Source organism: Plecotus auritus, assembly GCF_963455305.1.
Source record: "Plecotus auritus genome assembly, chromosome: 7".
In the NCBI taxonomy this organism is placed as follows: Eukaryota; Metazoa; Chordata; class Mammalia; order Chiroptera; family Vespertilionidae; genus Plecotus; species Plecotus auritus.
Window position 1 is genome coordinate 28324289 of NC_137774.1, and position 23056 is coordinate 28347344.

The window sequence follows — 23056 nt, forward strand, 5'->3', positions numbered from 1 at the left end:
TGGGGGCGAGCAGGCCAGCAAGGGAGGGCAGTTAGGGGTGACCAGGCCGGCAAGGGAGGGCAGTTAGGGGTGACCAGGCCAGCAGGGGAGGGCAGTTAGGGGTGACCAGGCCAGCAGGGGAGGGCAATTAGGGGAAATCGGGCCGGCAGGGGAGGGCAGTTAGGGGAAATTGGGCTGGCAGGGGAGTAGTTAGGCGACGATCAGGCTGGCAGGGGAGTGGTTAGGGGGTGATCAGGCTGGCAGGCAGAAGCGGTTAGGGGCAATCAGGCAGGCAGGCGATCGAGCAGTTGGGAGCCAGCAGTCCTGGAGTATGAGAGGGATCCAAGATTGAAGAGGGTGCAGGCAGGGCTGAGGGACAACTCCTCCCACCCCCATGCACAAATTTTGTGCACTGGGCCTCTAGTACAAGAATAAACTGTTTCACACGCTCACAACTATAAACCTACTTTCGCCCCATCCTGTATAGATTTTTGACTTGTGCTTAACTTTTGTAGATAATTTAAGGGGAGGAATTTTTCTTCATATTTGAGCCAATATATACTTTACAGCTTGATAAAAATCCTTCCCTTATGGGTGGCTTACACAATCTTTTATTATTTTAAACAGTCATTAAATCATTCCATGGTAATTAAGAAACAATAACACCGAATTTACAAATCAATATTCTTTCTAATTTATATCTATATAATCTCTTAAAAACACTCCCCAAAAATATTTATTTTCTTAAGCTATGCTTCCTTCTATAATTTCTCTGAAAGGGGCATTTAATATACCTCACCAGCATTTCACTAAAAGGGCAAGGCAACCTAATCTTGATTTACTAGTAGAAAGAGTTTTCATTACTTGGTTTCAACAATTTGTTGATTACTGCAGCTTCATAGACACTGTTATTCTAACGCATCTTTGAAAATGTTAACCGTTGTTCAGGAAAATTTCCAGTAAAAGTCATAATCTGACAGGGACCATGGCACAATGCATCCATTTTGCTCTTTTATTCATGAAGGAAAGAAGACTTAATGCATCCTTCCTTAAAGTCTATTAAGTCACATTACATATGCCTCATTGAGACAGTCATTGCAAAAAATAACAGGAGAGAGGAATTAAGTGTGCACTTACCTGTATTAGACATATCCGTAGGGCTGAGGTCTAAAGAAGCAATTGAAGTCTGTTCTGTTTTCTTGTATCCCGTTTTTAACTATGAAAGACAATGAGAAACATGAAATGTCATTTTCTAAAGAAAGTCAAAGACCAGATTAGAAGCTCATTCTATATAATAAAAGTGTAGTATGCAAATTGTCTCCTTGACTGGGAGTTCTTCCGGGAGTTCGACCAGGGGGTGGGGCTGGCTGGGGGAAGGGAGGGAGGCCCCGGTTGGTGGCCAGCAGCCTTTAAGGACCCTACCAGTGCACGAATTTAGTGCAATGGGCCTCTAGTGTTAACATAAAAAGAATGGCTAAAGTGACTAAAGCATTAGTCCAAAAATAAATAAATAAATAAAACCTCTAAAAATTTGGTATATTCATCATCAAACAAAGAAATTCAGATTAAAAGTAAAACAGCGTTCAGCTCTACCATCCAAGGACAACAAAACAGGCCACGTACCTTGCCCTTGAAAAGGTTATCACCCCAAATGAAAAAGTGTAAGGGGCTGACAGAAAATCTTATACCCTGTGTCTGATTAGCATATACCAGTAACTGAAGTTACCTCTGACAAATTGTATTTCACTGACTGAAAGCCGACCTGAGTTTCCTATTTTACTTTATAGCTAGCACACACTAAAAGACTACATACTCTTTACTTTATAACTTTGATTTATTAGGCTACTGCAGCAACTAGTTATTAAATGTATTGATTTTGATGCAGAAACGCCCCTTTGTGTGTCTGCGAGGGTGAATGATATCCTAGTATACACACGTGAGGAACATACCTACCTACACTGCGTGGTAGAGATTACTCTCTGTGTGTGGGAAAGAAGCTAAGGAACATGAAGGAATACTGCCTGTCTTCAGTCAAGCAGAAAACAGAAATAATAATGTACTGAACCATACTAATGACTGTCTGAAAACATATGTGATATTCCTAAGATAGTTCCAAGTGATCTCTACATGTATCTTTGTGATGCCATTCCTGATCATCGTTTTCTGGGCAAAAGATACAATGACATGAAAAAATTGTATTTATTGACAGCACAGCATAAAAATCTTAAAAGAAAAAATCTTTCAAGGAAATACCAGTTTGCTAAGACACTGTATTACCAAAATGATAATTCTCGATGTATATGGCAAATATAAAAACATATAGGGGATTTATGGACTGCATAAGAAAACAGAAATTGAAGAGTACCTGATTTCCCTTCAAAGAAGGTAAAATAGCATCTGTAGTTTTGGGGGTAGATGAGGTCTTTGGAATCGGTATTTCAGGAGGAGAAGAAAGAAGATTAAATGCTGAAGCTTGAGGTCCATATTCTCCAGAGGTCTGCATAAGGGGTGTACACGGTGGATTTTCTGGATGACCGCCATCAGATTTTTGTCTTATGAATGCTATCTCCCAAGCAGGTTCTGACCTAGCATTAAAAACACTTTATGAATGTATTATGTATATAGTACAATTTAATTCTAAAATAAAGTTTCACGTATTACTTCAAAATATTTCTTTTAGGGTCTCAAGTACTTACGACATCTTAAAAATTACTATTTTAAGGAGCCATGCTAAATGATTCCTTTTATCCTGTGAATAGAATAGTTACCTCAACTTGGCTCGGGTAATTATGCTTTTTGCTTCTTCAAATGATACACCAATCATAGATTCCTTGTTTATTGAGACAAGTTGATCTCCTGGCTTCAAACGTCCATCCTAACAAAAATAGTAACATTTGTAAAGAAATGGTTAAGGATGTTTTTTAAAAAAATTGATGCGATTTAAGCAAGAAAAATTTTAGTGAAGAATGTCTTAAAGAAAGAGCAAAATCAGAGATCATAAAACACAATTGCTATATTCACAAGTGATTTTTTTTTCTCCTTCCATTTGATTAATGTATGGGGAGCAAAACACAATAGTAACGCTGGAAAAGACTAAGCTATATGGAGAAAGTATTCACCATAGGGATTCTACATGTTCAGTAAAATGAAAGAGCTGATTTTGTAAGGTTAGTAAACACAGTTCTGTATTGCCTGGGCTCAAATCTTATTACAGAGTTTGGTTACATATGCCTTTAAATCAAGCATATTCAGACTATATTTAGACACTCAAGTGCATTAGTGTGCAACTTAATATGCGTAATTTTAGTTTGAGGACAATCATTCATTCACTCAAGGTTAATGTGAAATGGTAACAAACAAGAAAAACAACCATTTGGCCACAGGCTATAAAATAATAAGGTTAATAAAAGTTAGGGAAGAATAAACAACATTCCAGAGTGCTTATTCCAGGGAGGGCGGGTAAGAATGTGATGGGGAAAGCACACAGGAAGTCTCAATGATACTTAAACTTTCTTCTTAAGTCAAGTGCTGAACTCTACGTGGATTCGTAGATGTTCATTTATCATTATGCTTCATAAGTTACATATATTTTCCAATATCCTTTTGTATGCATCAAATATTGCACTCTAAAAAGAAGTGATCTGCCGAAGCCGGTTTGGCTCAGTGGATAGAGCGTCGGCCTGCGGACTGAGGGGTCCCAGGTTCGATTCCGGTCAAGGGCACATACCTTGGTTGCGGGCACATCCCCAGTGGGGGGTGTGCAGGAGGCAGCTGATCGATGTTTCTCTCTCATCGATGTTTCTAGCTCTCTATCCCTCTCCTCTCTCTTCCTCTCTGTAAAAAATTAATAAAATATATTTAAAAAAAAATATTTCTATAAAAGAAGTGATCCATCCTTTTGTATGCATCAAATATTGCACTCTAAAAAGAAGTGATCCATCCCCCCAAATAAAAAGAAAGCTCATGTCATTTGCCAGACAATTGCCTAACTACCTAAATAATATTTGGGTTCTATACTCCAAATCTAGTATTTAAAGTAAGGGTCAAGTAGAGAATTTTAAAATAAATTAATTAACTAGTAAAATGAAATAAACATTATTGTTAAATCCAGCTATAGACCATTTGGAATCTGCAAAAATAATTCCTCATTAATATCAGTTTAATAACATCGGTTGTAACTGAAATGTATTGGCTACATTACTACTGACTTCTATGCCAAAGCCTGGCAACAACGGTGGGGGGGGGGGTGGAGGCACGGAATGGAGAGAAATGAAGAAAACCTGCTTCATTGAAGCAAATCATGTAAAGGTCACTGACAAGGAAAGAAAGGTTCTTTTAGAAACAAGGTGGTAGATAGTCGATATTAGGTTACTTTGTGTTGACCTAACCATTCTTGGTATTCAGTTCCTTCTATTAAACTTCCTTGAAAAAGGGAAATTCTGTAGTGATGACTGTATGTCAGATGCAACTCAACGGCCTTTCATTTGGGCAGGAGCTCTCAGAGGCAGTGGATGGGGTGGAAGAAGCACAGGGTGGACAAACAGATAGACGTGCACTCACACTTAAGCTCTATGACTTGCTAGCTAGATGTTCATAAACAATGACAGAAGTGGGGGGAGGGAGAGAAGGTAGGAGATGGAGAGGCGCACGATCTCCACAGGGAACGCAGAACTGAATTCTAGTGTCTGAGGCAGCTCCTGTATCCGTGTATCTTACAGAAATCAGAGCTGGTTGTCAGGGCTGCAGAGAAAAGGGCTACGGAAAATAGATGTAGGCAACAGGGTTCAGGCTGACCTACGACCTCTCACAGCCTCCTCTCGGGCTGTACAGAATCAGCAGCACAGAGGGAAGAGCCCTTGTATAGGCAACTTAACGCATCTTATAGTCAAGTCCACTGACGCACTGAAGCAGCATTCTCAAGCAGGACACGAGTCAGGGGAGACAGGAAGAACAATGCCTTCCGACTATGGCTTCTGGTGTTTCTATACATCTTTTCTTTCTAAAATGTATCCACGGCAGTGGTGGTTTTTCCTTTTCTTTGCTTCCTAGAATAAAATCTTAGCTGATCATGTGAATTTCTGAACCTGCTTAAAAGTCAGACCCTGCAAAGTAAAACAAAGCTATTTCTGTAAATGTCTGGCATCCCAAACCAGTGAATTCTGAACCAGCTGCATTAATGTGTGTGCGAAGATGCTAGCTTCAGAGGCCTCTTCCACGCTGTCTTGATTCTGACTCAGCAGTTACTGAGCAACTAGACAACACGATGGGCAAGGTGCCAAGCACTTTCGTGTGCCTGACTCCAGAGTCTGAAATCTTTCAGGTTGACCTATGTAAAGATGCAGTAATAATGCATTCCTGACCACTTAGATACTTCTATTAGAACCTACCAACACTGTTCATTTCAGATGATAAAGGCTGGTACCTAGTTTTCTAAATAACTTATCTTATCAGAAACCATCTACCTGTCTGACTCTGATATAACTAGCTCACTACTCCTAACTACTAAGGGATGTTCTTGCAAGCCGTTGGGGCCTTTCCCATGCTGCCATCAGCTGTCCACTGGAGGTACCCTTCTTTTATCACCAGCTACTTATGTGAATCTGAGGCAGCTGTTTAACCTCCACGGGACTGCACTTTCTTAGCTGTAAAGTGGGGATAAATACCTGTCACACAAGGTTGATGCCATCATTAAATAATACATATAAAATCAAGCACACTGTAGGTGTTAAATACAGGTGAGTCAAACCGGAATCCCAAATCTGTTATGGGCAATTTTCACACTGATAGTGAATTTAATCCTGTTACTCCTAACTTAAGAGCCTGTGATGACTGCCCACTGGTAGAAAAGTTGGAACTCCTTAACTTCCCAAACCCAGCAAAACAAACTAGCTGCAACCTACTATTTCTAGCCTCATCATCCAACTTCTTTTCTCGGCATATGAATTCTTCGTTCTATTTTCAGAAAATGTTCTTCAACCCCTAATGCTTTTACACGTACTAATTTCTGTCTGGAATGACACCGCCCACCCTGCCACTTCTCTCGCTGATGAACTCTCACTTAACTTCACAGCCAGCCTCAAACATCTCTGCTGTGAGTTTTCCCTGACTCCCTACATTTACTTAATTGTTCCTTTCTCTGCGCTCCAAAAGCTCTTTTACCTACCTGTATTACTGCACTGACTTTGTGCTGCCCTTGTTTTTCACTCTCCTGATTTCCTTTTCCTCCCATGAGAGCAAATGAACTCAGCATCTCCCACACCAGCAGCACCGATTCTCTCGGCTGGCCAGAACCACGCCCTTGTCATGGATGCTCCCCCAGCATAGTGCCAGGTGCATAAGTCCACAATAAATGAATAAGGTCCAAGAGGTTAAGGTGGCTTTCACAGAAATAAATCATGGCAAAGGTGGAAAGAGTGCAGCATTGCAAAGTGAGCCCTCCTGGCTGCTACCCCTTTAGCTTCACCAATGGGTGTGCTGTCTACCCTTCGCCATCCCGAGAGGCCTTGGTCCTATTTACCAACAAAGCCTTGGTCCATCTATAGGCCTGAGATTGCCTATTTTATTAGTTCTGAAACAATATATTAAAATTAGAGCAAGTCAAAGTACTTATATGCATTTAAAAATATTAACATTTGTTCAGTTCAATAACTTTAACAGGGATAACTTTATAGCCTGTGTTTCCTATTCTGAATATACCTACTGTGCAGAAGTTTTGTGCAGATTAGGTGTTTATTAACATTCTAATGCAGTATTTACAACACAGTAAATGCTACTATTATCAATCTAAAATTTTTAAAAAATAAAAGAGCATCCATTTTGTATTTGCAGAGTAAATATGCATATAACTCTCCATCATGAGAAAGCACACAAAAAGTAATGTGAGCATTGCCAACTTATTTATTTATTCTTCTGTCTACACCGTTATTTTGGCTGCGTGGACAGGACCAGGTATAGTCAAAGAACATTAACAGCTCTGTGCTGCCCTCTAGTGGTAAATATACAATATAGTCCATTACAGGGTTTTGCTTTTTAATTTCCTTTCAAACAAGGAAATTCTAAGGAAACCAGTAAGAGAAAGTATATATTATGAATATAATTTCTTGGTCTGCTATCACTGACAGCTGATCAAGAGCCACTCAGCATCACTAATATCAACTTATTACTTTACCACTATTTTTTATGGAATATAAAAGCACAAGTTGATGCTTGCCTTAAAAGCAAAATGTTATCACTTGTTAGGTACAATGATCTGTTATTGCACTATACCAAGTGCAATCTAGGAAATACCTTAGCTATCCTGAACACACACACACCTCTTTTTTTTTTTAATATATTTTATTGATTTCTTACAGAGAGGAAAGGGAGAGGATAGTTAGAAACATCGATGAGAGAGAAACATCGATCAGCTGCCTCCTGCACACCTCCCACTGGGGATGTGCCTGCAACCCAGGTACATGCCCTTGACTGGAATCGAACCCGGGACCCTTCAGTCCGCAGGCCAACGCTCTATCCATTGAGCCAAACCGGTCAGGCCCACACATCTCAGCTTCAAAACTAAAGTAGTACTAAACATTTCAGTTCCTAAAAGAAAAAAATCATTTTTGTTTGAATTTGTTTCAATTTAGCATTTAAATGTTATTATTTGGTTAATAATTTAAATTCAATGACCAAAAATTTATTTCATTATATTATCACAAACTTACTGTATAATACTTACAACTCATGCATTTGGAAGATACCTTATTATCTCAACAAGCCTGAAACAAAATCATTTCTATTATTTTCGAAGTTATTAGTAAAACTAATTTTTTCCTAACAAAGAAAAAAAAAAACAGTAGAATAGATAAGCTGCTTGCTAAACAAGTGTTTGGGGTGGAAACAGGGATAAGAGTAAGTGTATTTATTCAACCAAAACAAGCAGAATAAGAAAACAACAATATGAACAAACCTAATGATAAGAGAATCCTTTCTCATACTATGCAGTTTGATATAAATAGGATGTTTTATTAAATTCTTTATACCCTATCTATTTCCAAAAAGCACTGGGGCCAATTTTCAACAAAAGACATATACTATAAGCACAACAGTAAAACAAAATTAGCAAATACAATCCAAGAGAAATGAGAACGCAAAAATAGTAACCAGTTTATTAACTAAGTTGCTGGTATTGTGCTTCAGATTTGGATCTGAGCCGCCTAGGAAAAAGGGACTAATGATTTACATATTTTTTACCTTAAAGAAAAGAGTAAGACTTTCTAATTCCTAAAAAAGGATATTTTCTCATCTTAATTCTAAATCTAATTTCTCATATAGATTCTAAACCTAATTTCTCATGTGAGCAAGTAATCAGTGATATAATTAACTGAACAAAAATTACAGTAAATTTAAAATGAACAAATTTTATTTGCTGAGTGTTTGTGTTTATTTTGTTTTGCATTTAGGATAGGCTAAATGAATATACTTCAAGCTTAAGTGATCCATCTTAGTCCAAACTCAGAGCAATCTAGAGATAACAACACGTCTTCAAATATAATTTCTCTCAACCAAAAATAGGATAAGAGTTGAATAGCATAAATAAAAAATCTATAACCTTTAGTGATAGCCTGAAATCTGTTATTTTCACATTTTATTTCATATTCATTCTTAGGGTAAAGCTTTTTGAGGGTAACAGGCCTATTTTCCAGTTCCTTTGTTCACAGAGGATGTTCAGCTAATACTAAGACTATATTGATGAGATAGAAAACAAACCTTGTTACTAATGGTTTGGGGTTTTTTTTTTGGTGAAGGTTTTTTTTTTATTTTCATTTTTACCTTATAACAGTCTCCGCCAGGAATGATTTCCTGAATATACACAAAGGGACCTTCATTCCGGTTAATTCCTCCGAGGATCTTCAGACCAAGGCCTGTTTCCTTGGTAACTGTAATCATCTGCAAGGCAGGGTCCCTAAGATAAAGTAAATTAGCACTCACAGGATACAAGAGATCTTACGTTCTCCTTAAACTACTTGTTGAATCAAATTCTTGGATCTAGATAACTCAAAGAAATCAGGACATTCTAGCAACTACATTTTAAAAAGTATGATGAGACAAAAGCAATCAAATGGATTGTCTTATCTGTAATTTTAATTTTCTCTACAAAACAACCAAACCATAAAAAAATACAGCAATAATGCTTATTTCTTTGAAGAACAAACAAAAATAGTTCAAAAATATAATAGAGATAAATTTTAAAAATTTATTAAAGGTGATGGAAAAGATTTGCTTTTAATGATTTTTAGACTATTTAGTATTGAACAATTCCAATACTAAATATTTTAATGAGTTAGGTAGGTGACTTTAAAGTAAAAGTGGCCATTTAAAGTAAAAGAAACATAACCTCCATTTGAATTGCAAAAAAGAAAAAGTTTATCCTTTTAATTGGGAGAAGTATTTTCCTGGTACAAAGCACTGCTCCAGCTGTGATTTGTCAGACATAAGAGCAATGCCATTAGAAAAGAAGAACGTGTCTAAACGTTCTGTGAAAGGTATCCCCCCAAGTTACGTTTTAGAACACTCTGGTCAGAGCACTGACTTTACTGGCTGAATAAACTATGGTACGTCCACATGATAGGAAACTACACAGTTATAACAAGGAACAAGGAAGATCTTTATAAAAAGTGATTTGAAATGATCACCAGGATATAATTTTCAGTTTAAAAAAACACAAAGTTAAAACAGTATATATAATGTGCTACCTTTTTGTTAGGAATATGCTGGCGAGTGGCCTCTGGGAGCTGGAGCCCAGGTGTTTGGGGACATTTTGCCTTTGTCATATGACTCTCTCTTATGGGCTTGATTTGCACGAAGTAGTTGGAAAAAGTTCTGTGCTGTCCCAGAGAGTAAGCTGTTCAGCACGAAGACATGGAGCTCTGTGCACAACATGCAGCTAGGCCTGGCTGGTGCCCCTTGGAGACCCGTCCAAGCATCAGAGAAAGACCCCCTAAGTTTAACTAGCCTGGCACCCTTCTCCAGGGAAGACCTGTGAAACTGAGCCAAAAGGCTGGTATGCACTTGTTTATTATGTAAGCAACAGTAGATGTCTAATGTATAGCGGAACCTTGTAAAAATTAATCACTTGGAGAAAAAATACATATAATTATGTGGTTCATGGACATATACACACATACATAACCTTTATGTATATTTATATGTATATGCAAAAAGCAGCCCTGTAAAAAACCACAAGAATAAAAATGGTTATCTAGGCGAGAAAGGAGGCCACAGAGTGAAGGACAAGCATGAAAGCAAGCTTTCTCTGAATGTGCCTTGTTATGTGGGTGCTACATACTGCAGAATGGCAATTCTTCCCATCCCTGTCTGCCTGCCTCTTGGAAAGTGACTCTACCGCTCCTCCCATTAAAAAGAAAAGTCTACATCTCTACCCCTTGAATGTGGACTTTACTATTTAAATTGCTTCAGCCAATGGTACTCCAGCAAATGTGAGGAAAATAGACATTTGACAAACACGTGTGCTTCCTCCTGGGGACCATTCCACTGCCACATAAAAAAGCCTGAACTGCTCACCGGTGTGGCTCAGTGGTTGAGCATTGACCTATGAACCAGGAGGTCAGGGTTCGATTCCGGTCAAGGGCACATGCCCGGGGTTGTGGGCTTGATCCCCAGTGGGGGGGTGTGCAGGAGGCAGCCGATCAATGATGCCCTCTCATCGTTGATGTTTCTATCTCCCTCTCCCTTGATGTTGATGTTTCTTCCTCCGAAAGAAAGGAAGAAAGGAAGAAAGGAAGAAAGAAGAAAGGAAGAAAGGAAGCCTGAACTTGCCTCCTGGGAGCTGAGAGATTAGGTGGAAAGAGGCATCCGGCATCCAGCCTTCCCAACTAGGCCCCAAAACATGTGAATGAGGCTACCCAACATCATTTGGTGTAGACCAGAAGAATTAATCACAAAATCATGGCAAAGAATAAAAGCTTGTATTTTTAAGGCACTTTGAGGTGGTTTGTTACTCAGCAAAAGTTAATCTTATGTTATTTTTATACTGAAATTATAAAATATTTTAGATATTAAAAAATTAGATCAATTTTATAAAGCAATATCGAAAAATAATTCTAAAAGAGAATGCAGAATCTGCCCTTCACACTGATTTACACTAAAAGGTAATTATTGTTCAACTTCTCATTACTGCTGTCCCAGACGACAGGTTATTAGCTGTATAACACTTTCCACTAGATACTCACTAATATTCGACAGATTTAAAACTATGATAGTTCAAAACATACTAAATTTAATTTAACAATTACTTTTCAAGTGGACCGGATGGTACTGCAGCAGATGAATTTTTATTCATGGTTTCACCACAGTAGTCTTGCATTTAACAGCCGTGCAACTGAGAATCTGATGAAGAGTCTATAAATTCTTCTTTCCCTAAGATTGGGGAAGCAGAAAACAAAGTGTCATGTCTTAGAACAGTCAAATGTGCTCTATAACTCTGAATAAAAACATTATATACATTTGGCACATAAACAATATGTGCCTGTGTATAGATGTTAGATGAACTTTATATATTTTGGGCCATGTCATTTTAGTCATTGCTCATCGTATCTGAGAAATGTAAAGATAGTACTGTAAGAGAGATAGATAAAGGTACTGAGGTATACCTATGTCATCATAATATCTACATCTATATGAAAGCTGCACTTCTGACAGCTTCCACCGTTAGTAAGCGTAAAAAGCACTAATAATAAAAGACGGAGGGAAATGTCTTTTCTGAGCACAAGGCTAGGAAGTTTATAGTCAGAATGTCTGCAAAATAATTACACAGCACACTGAAGAAAATAGAAATTCCTATCGTCTCACCAACTATCTTGTGGGACTTCCTGCAGATCCCAGATTACTCTGACTCGAATCACTCCATAGCTTCTTCAGTATTTTCCTATGGAAAGAAAAAAGTATTCTGATCTCTCTCACAGATCCACTGTAAAAATTAGAGAACAGTGGTGTCATTTAATTAAAAAATATTTGAACAGAGATTTACCACCTCTTGATAAGACATATGAATGGAGTAAAGAAACGAAGCTATTCAAGATTTTAGGATCCTTTAGCACAACCCTCTCATTAAAGAAATGAGAGTCACAGAGATTACGTACTTTCCCCACCCAAATAAGAATCGGTCACTGGTTGTTTTCCCAGCTAGAATTCAGGCTGCAGAACCCAGAATATGGGCCTTGGTTTCAGATACACCTGGGTTCCAATTTGACCTGCTAGGCTTTTCTGAGCCCGTTTCTTCATAGGTATATTAGGCAATAGTGATGGTTTTACAAATGAATACCCATGTCAAAACAGCAAATCGTTTCACTTTCAACATGTGTTGTTTATTATAAATCAATGATACCTTAATCAAGTTAACTTTTTAAAAATCAGATTTTCAGTTAAAAATGGCAGCAGAGGGGGAAAAAATGGCGGCGGAATAGACAGACGTGTTCCGAGCCTTGTCCCAGAGCAGAAAGAAAGAACAGCTGAGGGTCGCAGGAGGAGTGTTTGTTGGCAAGTTAAGGGACAGCTAAACTCCAGAAGAAGGTGGAGGACTGCTAGACGGGGTTCCCCTGACCGAGCAGCCCCCACTGCGGCTGGGTCCCCTCCCGGAGCTGCGGGCTCGGAAGCAGAGACTGCGCCATCTTGAAAGGGAAAGTGGAGCTTAATGGAAGCCTGAAAATCCACAACTGCGGCACCCACGGAACAGCTGCGAGCCCCAGAACACCGGTCCCCAATTGGCGCAAACACACGGGTTCAGAGGAGCTCTACACTCCACCATGGAAAGGTCAGATTTCGCCTGGGATAAGGTGAGGTCTCTGGTCCTGGCGGGAGAGAGGAACGCGCGTTTTGCGGGAGCTGGAGGACCAGGGAAGTCTGTGCTAGAAAAATCCGTGGCTGTTGAGGCTGGCGTGATCTGTGAATGTGGAAGGGGGTCCTCAGAGCTGCTAACAGAAGGGATCTCTAAAAAGCAACCCATTTTGATCTGACGTGCAGGGACAGCCTAAGAATTTCAAAGGTGTGCCGGCTGCTTAGATTTGCACGCAGACCCATTGTTCGCACACTTGGGCTTTTTCCTCTTCAAATCCTTGCTTCTGATTACTAAGCCCAATACATAGGATCACCCAGTTGGGGACACCCTGGGAGACTGCAGGGGAAAGTTGTTTTTCTGGAACCTGGGGATCGGAGAGGGGAGTGACCATCAGAGAGCCAGCTCTGAGGCAGCCCACTTCCACAAACCAGTATTGAGTGCCACAGGGAAAGAAGGATGTAAATACAGGCTAGAGAGACCAAAGAGATCCGGAAGTCAATCCAGAAACACTGCCACCCAGGGGCTGAATCACAAATTGACTCTTGTGTAATCAAAAATAAAAGAATACGAGAAATTAAGACACACCGCCTGCTTAAAAATTAGGACTGGCTTACAACAATGAGGAGCAGTGGAACGCAGGGAACTGCTATACTGTCCAGACTGAGAAACAGGCGTGCCAAACAGAACAATAGAGGAAGTGAATGACCTTCACTACTGCACATTTTATTTTTTTTATTTTTTATTTTTATTTTTTTATTTTCATTTTTTGCATCTTTTACTCAAGAAACTAATTTTTTTCTTGTTTCCTCACTTGATTTTACCTTTTTAATTATTACATTTTTATTTTCAATCAGTATCATTATTACTACTATTTTACCTTATTTATTTATTTTTTTTAAAGTATCATTTTATTTTCTCTTTATTTTACTTTGGGATTAGTGTTCTACATTCTAGTTTCATCTTTCCTTTAGCATCGTTTTACTCTATCTCAACTCTACCTTTATGCCATCACTCTCTTCCTAACCTTTCCCCTTTTGGTGTCCTGTTTATCTTAACCCTTTCCTGCTTTAGATTTTCCCTATTCTTTCTGTTTACCCCCTGATAAAATTTCACCCTATTTATATATCTAATCTACAATCCCCTACTCCAAATCCATACACACCTCTCTCTTTGCTGTCTTACCTATCCAAAAAATTGTCTTTCTCTCTGTCCTTTTGTTGTTGTTTGCTTGAATGTTGATTATATCGAATTTTTATGTTTTGTGAGATTGTTTTGCTTATTCTTTTTTTTGTTGCTTTGTTTTTGTTTGTTTTTTGCTTCTGTTTTCCCTTGCCTCGCTTGATATTAGTGGAGCTTATTGGAAGCCTGAAAAATATTTGGTGTTGTAGTTTGTATTAATCCCCAGGTACTTGTTGCTGGCATTTGCTGGGATTAGTGGTTGTTCTATTGGAGTTTTCTCCCCATATATATAGTTTGTTCCCCTTTCTCTCTTAGTATCTTTCTTGTCTCTCTTCCTTTTTTTTTTCCTTTTCCCAATTTCATTTTAACACTCCTTTTTATTTCTTCTTTCTTTCTTTTTCCTCTTCTTCTTTCTCTCCTATCACCTAATTTGCCTTTCTCTGGTGGTCACCTTTATTGGAGATTATTAATATCATGAATGCATTGCTGTTCAGTGCCTTGTGTGTTGTACCTGGTTGTATTGTATTTTGTGCCTTTAAATCAACACAGGAGAGAGAGAACTACATACCCAGATATCCAGAGAAAAGAGACCATGGGGAGACAAAGAAACAGCCCGCATATGAAAGAAAAGCAGGCATCACCAGAAAAGGAAGTAAACGAAATGGAGGCAAGCAACCTTCCAGAGAAGGAATTCAGAGAAATGGACATAAGGTGGCTGAAAAGAATGGAAGACAAATTCGACAATATGAGTAAGAGCCAAGAGGAAATGAAGAAGAACCAAGAAGAAATGAAAAATGATATCGCTGCTGTAAAGAACTCAATAGAAAGCATCAAGAGTAGACTAGAAGAAGCAGAGGACCGCATCAGTGAGCTAGAAGACAAGATGGGAAAAAATACCCAAGTAGAGCAACTTCTAGAAAAAAAAATTAAAAAGCAGGAGGAGAGCCTAAGGGAACTTTGGGACAACACGAAACAAAACAACATCTGCATAATAGGGGTTCCAGAAGGAAAGGAAACTGAGCAAGGAATAGAAAACCTGTTTGAAGAAATAATGACAGAAAACTTCCCTGATATAGGGAAGGAAAAACCCAGACAAATCCAAGAAGCTCACAGAGTCCCAAGCAAAATGAACCCCAAATGACCGACGCCAAGGCACTTTATAATTAAACTGGAAAACACCAACGACAAAGTAAGAATCTTAAAAGCAGCCAGAGAGAGACAGAAAGTTACATACAAAGGAACTCCCATCAGACTAGCAACTGATTTCTCAACAGAAATCATCAGGCCAGAAGGGAATGGAATGAAATATACAAAGTCATGCAAAGGAAGGGTCTGAATCCAAGAATACTGTACCCAGCAAGGCTATCAATCAAAATTGAAGGTGAAATCAGGAGCTTCACAGACAAAAAAGGACTAAGGGAATTTATTACCACCAAACCAGCAATGCAAGAAATGCTAAAAGGTCTGCTGTAAAAAAAAGAAATAGGAAGCGAAGAAGGAACACGGGGGTAAAGAATAAAAATGGCGACAAGTAAGTACCTATCAATAATAACTTTAAATGTGAATGGATTAAATGCCCCAATCAAAAGGCATAGGGTAACGGATTGGATAAGAAAACAAGACCCATGTATCTGCTGTCAACAAGAAACCCACCTCAGAAAAAAAGACACACACAGACTGAGGGTGAAGGGATGGAAAAAGGTTTTCCAGGCGAATGGAAATGAAAAAAAAGCTGGGGTAGCAATACTTATATCTGACAAATTAGATCTCAAAGTGAAGGACATAACAAGAGATAAGGAAGGCCACTTCATAATACTAAAGGGAGCAATCCAGTAAGAAGAAATAACTCTGGTAAACATATATGAACCCAATACAGGAGCACCCTAATACATAAAAAATCTCCTGGAGGATATCAAGGGAGAGATTGACAGCAATACAATCATAGTAGGAGACTTTAATACCCCACTATCACCATTGGACAAATCCTCTAAACAAAAAATCAGCAAAGAAACATCAATCCTAAATGACTCACTAGACCAGATGGAATTAATTGACATCTTCAGAACATTTCACCCCAAAGCCACAGAATATACATTCTTCTCAAGTGCACATGGGCCATTTTCAAAGATAGACTATATGTTGGGTCATAGGCAAAGTCTCTTCAAATTCAAGAAGATACACATCATATCAAGCATCTTCTCAGATCACAGTGGCATAAAACTGGAAAGCAACTACAATAAAAACAATCCAAAAAAATCAAACACATGGAGACTAAACAGCATGCTATTAAACAATGACTGGGTTACCAGAGAGATCAAGGAAGAAATAAAAAACATCATGGCAACAAATGACAATGAAAACACAACAATCCAAAATCTATGGGACACAGCAAAAGCTGTCTTGAGAGGGAAGTTCATAGATCTACAAGCATACTGCAAAAAACAAGAAACAATGGTAATAAATTACCTAACCCTACAACTCAAAGAGTTAGAAAAAGAGCAACAAGAAAAGCCCAGTGTAAACAGAAGGAAGGAAATAATAAAGATCAGAGCACAGATATAAACGACATTGAGACCAAAAAAACAATACAAAAGATCAACAAAACCAAGAGCTGGTTCTTTGAAAGGATAAACAAGATTGATGAACCTCTAGCCAGGCTCACAAGAGGCAAAGAGAGAGGACCCAAATAAGCAAAATCAGAAATGAAAGAGGTGAAATAACAACAGATCCCACCGAAATACAAAGGATTGTTAAAAAATACTATGAACAACTCTATTCCAACAAAATGGACAACCTGGAGGAAATGGACATATTCCTAGAAAAATATAACCTTCCAAAACTCAATCAGGAAGAATCTAAACAGCTCAATATACCAGTAACTATGGAAGAAATTGAAGCAATCATCAAAAAGCTTCCGGCAAACAAGAGCCCGGGGCCAGACGGCTTCACAGGAGAGTTTTACCAAACATTCAAGGAAGAACTAAAACCTATCCTCCTCAGACTATTCCAAAAAATTCAAGAGGAAGGAATACTTTCAAGCTCCTTCTATGAAGCCAGCATCACCCTAATACCAAAACCAGATAAAGACAACACAATGAAAGAGAATTACAGGCCAATATCCCTCATGAACGTAGATGCCAAAATCCTCAACAAAATTCTAGCAAATCGGATCCAGCAGTACATCAGAAAGATCATACACCATGACGTAGATGCCAAAATCCTCAACAAAATTCTAGCAAATCGGATCCAGCAGTACATCAGAAAGATCATACACCATGACGTAGATGCCAAAATCCTCAACAAAATTCTAGCAAATCGGATCCAGCAGTACATCAGAAAGATCATACACCATGACCAAGTAGGATTTATCCCAGGAATGCAAAGATGGTACAATATCCGCAAATCAATTAACGTGATACATCACATAAACAAATTGAGAGATAAAAATCAAATAGTCATATCAATTGATGCAGAAAAAGCATTTGACAAAATCCAACACCCTTTCTTGATAAAAACTCTCAACAAGGTGGGAATAGAAGGATCATACCTCAATATAATAAAAGCTATATATGATAAACCCACAGCTAACATCATACTCAATGGGCAAAAACTAAAACCATTTCCCCTAAGAACAGGAACAATACAGGGATGCCCACTCTCACCACTCCTGTTTGACATAGTACTGGAAGTATTAGCCATTGCAATTAGACAAGAAGAAGAAATAAAAGGCATCCAAATTGGAAAAGAAGAAGTAAAGCTGTCCTTATTTGCAGATGACATGATATTATACATAAAAAACCCCAAAGACTCCATCAAAAAACTAACAGACTTAATAAATGAATTCGGCAATGTAGCAGGATACAAAATTAACGCCAGGAAATCTATGGCATTTCTATACACTAATAGTGAACTTATAGAAAGAGAGACTAAAAAAGCAATCCCATTTACCATTGCACCAAAAAAATTAAGATACCTAGGAATAAACTTAACCAAGGAGGTAAAAGACCTATATGCGGAAAACTACAGGACACTGAAAAAAGAGATAGAGGAAGATGTAAACAGATGGAAGAACATACCATGTTCATGGATTGGTAGAATCAACATCATTAAAATGTCCATACTACCCAAAGCAATCTATAGATTCAATGCACTCCCCATTAAAATACCAACGGCATACTTCACAGACCTAGAAAGAACTCTCCAAAAATTCATCTGGAATAAAAAAAGACCCCCAATAGCCACAGAAATCCTGAGAAAGAAGAATAAAGTAGGAGGGATCTCAATACCAGATTTCAAGCTGTATTACAAAGCCATGGTTCTCAAAACAGCCTGGTACTGGCACAAGAACAGACATATAGACCAATGGAGTAGAATAGAGAATCCAGATATCGACCCAAACCACTATGTGCAATTAATATTTGACAAAGGAGGCATGAATATACAATGGAGTCAAGACAATCTCTTCAATAAATGGTGTTGGGAAAATTGGACAGATACATGCAAAAAAATGAAACTAGATCACCAACTTACACCATACACAAAAATAAACTCAAAATGGATACAGGACTTAAACATAAGATGGGAAACCATAAAAATACTAGAGGAATCCACAGGCAGCAAAATCTCTGACATATGCCAAAAGAACTTTTTCACTGATACTGCCCCTAGGGCAATGGAAGCCAAAGAGAAAATAAACAAATGGGACTACATCAAAATAAAAAGCTTTTGCACAGCAAAAGAAACCATCAACAAAACAACAAGAAACCCCACTGTATGGGAGAACATATTTGCAAATGTTATCACTGATAAAGGTTTAATCTCCAATATATACAGGCAGCTTATACAACTTAATAAAAGGAAGATAAATGATACAATAAAAATGGGCAACGGACTTAAATAGAATCTTTTTGAAAGAAGACAAAAGGAAGGCCAAGAGAAACATGAAAACATGCTCAAAGTCACTAATTATCCGAGAGATGCAAATCAAAATGACAATGCGATACCATCTCACACCTGTCAGAATGGCTATCATCAACAAATCAACAAATGCTGGTGAGGATGCGGAGAAAAAGGAACCCTTGTGCACTGCTGGTGGGAATGCAGACGGGTGCAGCCACTGTGGAGAACAGTATGGAGTTTCCTCACAAAACTGAAAATGGAACTCCCATTTGACCCAGTAATCCCACTCCTAGGAATATATCCTAAGAAACTAGAAACACCAATCAGAAAGGATATATGCACCCCTATGTTCACAGCAGCACAATTTACAATAGCTAAGATCTGGAAACAGCCTAGGTGCCCGTCAGCAGATGAGTGGATCAGAAAACTATGGTACATCTACACAATGGAATACTATGCTACCATAAAAAAGGAATTCTTACCATTTGTAGCAACCTGGATGGAATTGGAGAACATTATGCTAAGTGAAATAAGCCAGTCAATGAAAGAAAAATATCACATGATCTCACTCATTTGTGGATAATAAAAAACATTATAAACTGATGAACAAAAAGATAGATACAGAGGCAGTAAAGCATCAAACTGTCAAATTACAGCGGGAAGGTTAGGGAGAGGTGGGGGAAATAAGAGATCAACCGAAGGACTTATATGCATGCATGTAAGAATAATCAACGGATGCAAAACATTGGGGGGTGAGGGCATGTATGGGAGTGGGGCGGGGGGGGGGGCAATGGTAAGATAGGGACACATATAATACCTTAACAAAAAAATTTTGAAAAAAAAAATGGCAGCGGAAGTGGAACTCAAACTGGTAATTTGTATACTTCATCACATTTGAGATTCTTCAAGAGAGCATTAACTATTTGTATAACCCTCCAGCTGTTTAAGGACACTGACAAAAATCAGGAATAAGTCTCTTCCCTGGGGTAGACTTTGCTTAATTGATTTTTTAAAAAATGACATTAAAGTTTCAGAAGACCAAGATATAAAAGGTCAGAGAGTTCTTTTACTATCTCCTTTCTTACGTACCCTAGGGCAATTTTTCAGCTCCTCGGGCATTTTTCCCTTTCAGGAATCTAAACAGTTCAGGAATGCTGCTCATCTGTCTGGGGGCGGACACATAGCGTCTGCCTGTAACACAGCCCAATCCTGTGGGAAATGCCGGAAGGCTTCAAAGGACTCCTAGCTTTCTTGAAACATGAGATCTTCCTCAGAGTCACACTGTTCTCAGAATTTTCCGTAGACTCTCTGACTCCCTTCTGCTTGGCACACTCATGAGCTCATCCACCAGACATTTACCCAGCTCAGTCATGCAGGGCACTATGCTAAGGGCTTGTGTTATTATGCTGAACAATCCAAGGTCCCTGCTTTTACAGTGTTTACCGTCTAGTGATGGGAGAAAAACAATAAAAAATAAATAAATAAAAAGGAAACAGCAGCCCTAGCCAGTTTGGCTAAGTGGATAGAGCGTCAGCTTGGAGACTGAAGGGTCCCAGGTTCAATTCAGTCAAGGGCACAAGCCTGGGTTGTGGGCTCGATCCCCAGTAGTGGGCGTGCAGGAGGCAGCCAATCAATGATTCTCTCTCATCATTGATGCTTCTATCTCTCTCTCCCTCTCCTTTCCTCTCTGAGATCAATAAAAAATATATTTTTTTTAAAAAAAAGGAAACAGCAAAATGAACTAACTTTCAGATACCAAAAGACAGTATAATCAAATTTGTCTGGAAGAGCAGTGCTAATTTAGGTCAGGTAGTGGTGTCTCAGCCAAGATCCCAATAATAGATCAGCCAGAAGAAAAACTGAGGGACAAAGTACTCCCGGCAGAGAAAAGGCCTCAAGGCAGCAAAATAAATTTGGGGCGTTTACAGCATAGAAGGAGGTGTGGCTCAGTGGTGGAGCATCAACCTATGAATCAGGAGGTCCTGGTTCGATTCCCCATCAGGGCACATGCCTGGGTTGCAGACTTGATTCCGGGTGTGGGGCGTACAGGAGGCAGTCGATCAATAATTCTCTCTCATGGTTGATGTTTCCATCTCTCTCTCCCTCTCCCTTCCTCTCTGAAATCAATAAAAATACATTTTTATAAAAAGAGGAGTGTGGATGGAGCATGGTGAATGCAGACAGAGATAGATGAGAGATAAAGTTAGAGAAGGAGGCAGGGTTGAGATGAACTAGGGTCTAATGGGTTGTGAAAAGGAGTCTGGATTTTTTGCTTGACCTTATTTCATAGAACCTGGCTATTCTCAGGGGGGCTGAATTGGCCTTTTGCCTTCTCTCTTACTTTTAGGTTGATTGCGCTTTAGCCTGAATTATGTCAGAATGTCAGCCAGTTAGTCATTTGGGATATAATATGTATACTGGGGCCAGTACAAAATGAAAATGCAAGTCCCTCTTAAAAAAAAAATTATTTCAAAAAAAATTATTTCGCCCTGACCGGTTTGGCTCAGTGGATAGAGCGTCGGCCTGCGGACTCAAGGGTCCCAGGTTCGATTCCGGTCAAGGGCATGTACCTTGGTTGCGGGCACATCCCCAGTGGGGCGCGTGCAGGAGGCAGCTGATTGATGTTTCTCTCTCATCAATGTTTCTAACTCTCTATCCCTCTCCCTTCCTCTCTGTAAAAAATCACAATAAAATATTAAAAAAAAATTATTTCAAGATCATGACAGCAGAGCATCAAACCAAATAGAAGACCCAACTAAGCCACTGGCCCTTTTAAAAGCAGGGCCTTGTGCAACTGCACGGGCACACAACCATGCAGCTGGCATTGATCTTGATAAAAGTAACTTGAAAAAAAAATAAATGCCTTCTACTGGTGAATGATTTCGGTTTTCATCTTATCTATCAATCATATAAAAGTAGCCCCCGAAGCCTTTTAAATGGAGTGGCCCCTGAAACACGTGGCTTAAAGGAAGATGCCAAGAGTAAGAAACTAGGATATCAAGATTTACTAAGGCAACTTCATGCCATGCGTGTGAATTAATTTAATTGGGAAACAGTGAATATTCAGCCTAGTCTCAAGCAAACTGGAATTCACTTGTTCTTACTATTTATTCAAATGCATTACTCTTCCTCCTTTAAGTACAGGAAAAATCTTGTAACATAGAGCTACCAAATAAACAGCTGTTTATAATGCTAGATTAATTGCTAGGTATTTCACATTGCCAAATGAACCCAGTAACTTTATTAGATAGACAGTTACAAAATACAGCCCAGTGACTAACATACTAAGACTTAAGTTGCAATTTCCTCAATTTATATTAGCCATTAAAATGCCAAAAAGTAATTAGAAACCAAACTTTAAAAAATAACACTTCTTTATAATCCATAAGTCTTCAGAAAGTCTGAAAAGCAATAACACAGAATAGGAAAACATGGTGTGACTCAAAATTTCCTTTTCCTTTCTTTTCAACCTTAACCATTTCTCAGTCCCCACCCCCAAAATGATTTATATAAAAATAACAACCTATTTTACTTACTATGTAAAATTAGACATGATCATATCTAATAGCTAACTAGATAACTAGCTAAAAAGGGTTCACAAGGTTTAATCATTTACGGCTGAGCAATGACATTACTAATTAAAGGTGCCAAGTCTGAAATCTCAGTCCGGCCCCTGATATTTTAAGTTCGTTTGTAATCAACACCTCTACTTCCTGCAGAACAAGGTTGTACTAGTCTTGCCCTGAGGTGCTCCCATTCCATTCAAGGCAGAATCCATTATGTAGCACTCATTATCATAATTATTTATGCATTATCACAAGCAGACTCAGACTCACAAGAATTGCAGCCAACACCACTTTATTGCTATCAAGATTGTACCTTGGAAAGGAATAGTTTCAGGTGCAATTACAAACCAAAATAAAATAATAGTAGAGCCCAAGACAAAGACACTATGACTGACATTTATATGTACTGCTACCTGTTGCTACAAGAAAAGGTTGCCTAGAGGATGTTGGAGGGAATGTGCCCTTGCTTTCAGTGACATTAACATTTGCATGGGATTTGAGTCTACACTGTTAAGAAATTTAAAATACGACAGGTCATGTCCCGAAAGAGCTGACAATCTGGTGTAAGAACTAAGGGAGATACAGATGAAAAGATTTT

General features: G+C 38.7%; 1 protein-coding gene across 3 annotated transcripts in view; it reads right to left on the reverse strand.

Moving 5' to 3' along the window:
- The window catches only part of STXBP4 (syntaxin binding protein 4), a 123160-nt gene that overhangs the window by 99645 nt on the left and 459 nt on the right, over positions 1-23056 (reverse strand). For 2 of the 3 annotated variants that reach the window (XM_080682382.1, XM_080682383.1), the window contains exons 2-7: positions 11830-11905; positions 11274-11397; positions 8791-8923; positions 2748-2854; positions 2345-2564; positions 1117-1195 (exon numbers count right to left, since the gene is read on the reverse strand). In XM_080682382.1, the coding sequence (XP_080538508.1) occupies positions 1117-1195; positions 2345-2564; positions 2748-2854; positions 8791-8923; positions 11274-11344 (610 nt within the window). In that variant the 5' untranslated portion in view covers positions 11345-11397; positions 11830-11905. Of the gene's footprint in view, positions 1-1116; positions 1196-2344; positions 2565-2747; positions 2855-8790; positions 8924-11273; positions 11398-11829; positions 11906-23056 lie in introns of those variants that run through there. The other variant, XM_080682384.1, reaches the window with a different exon arrangement.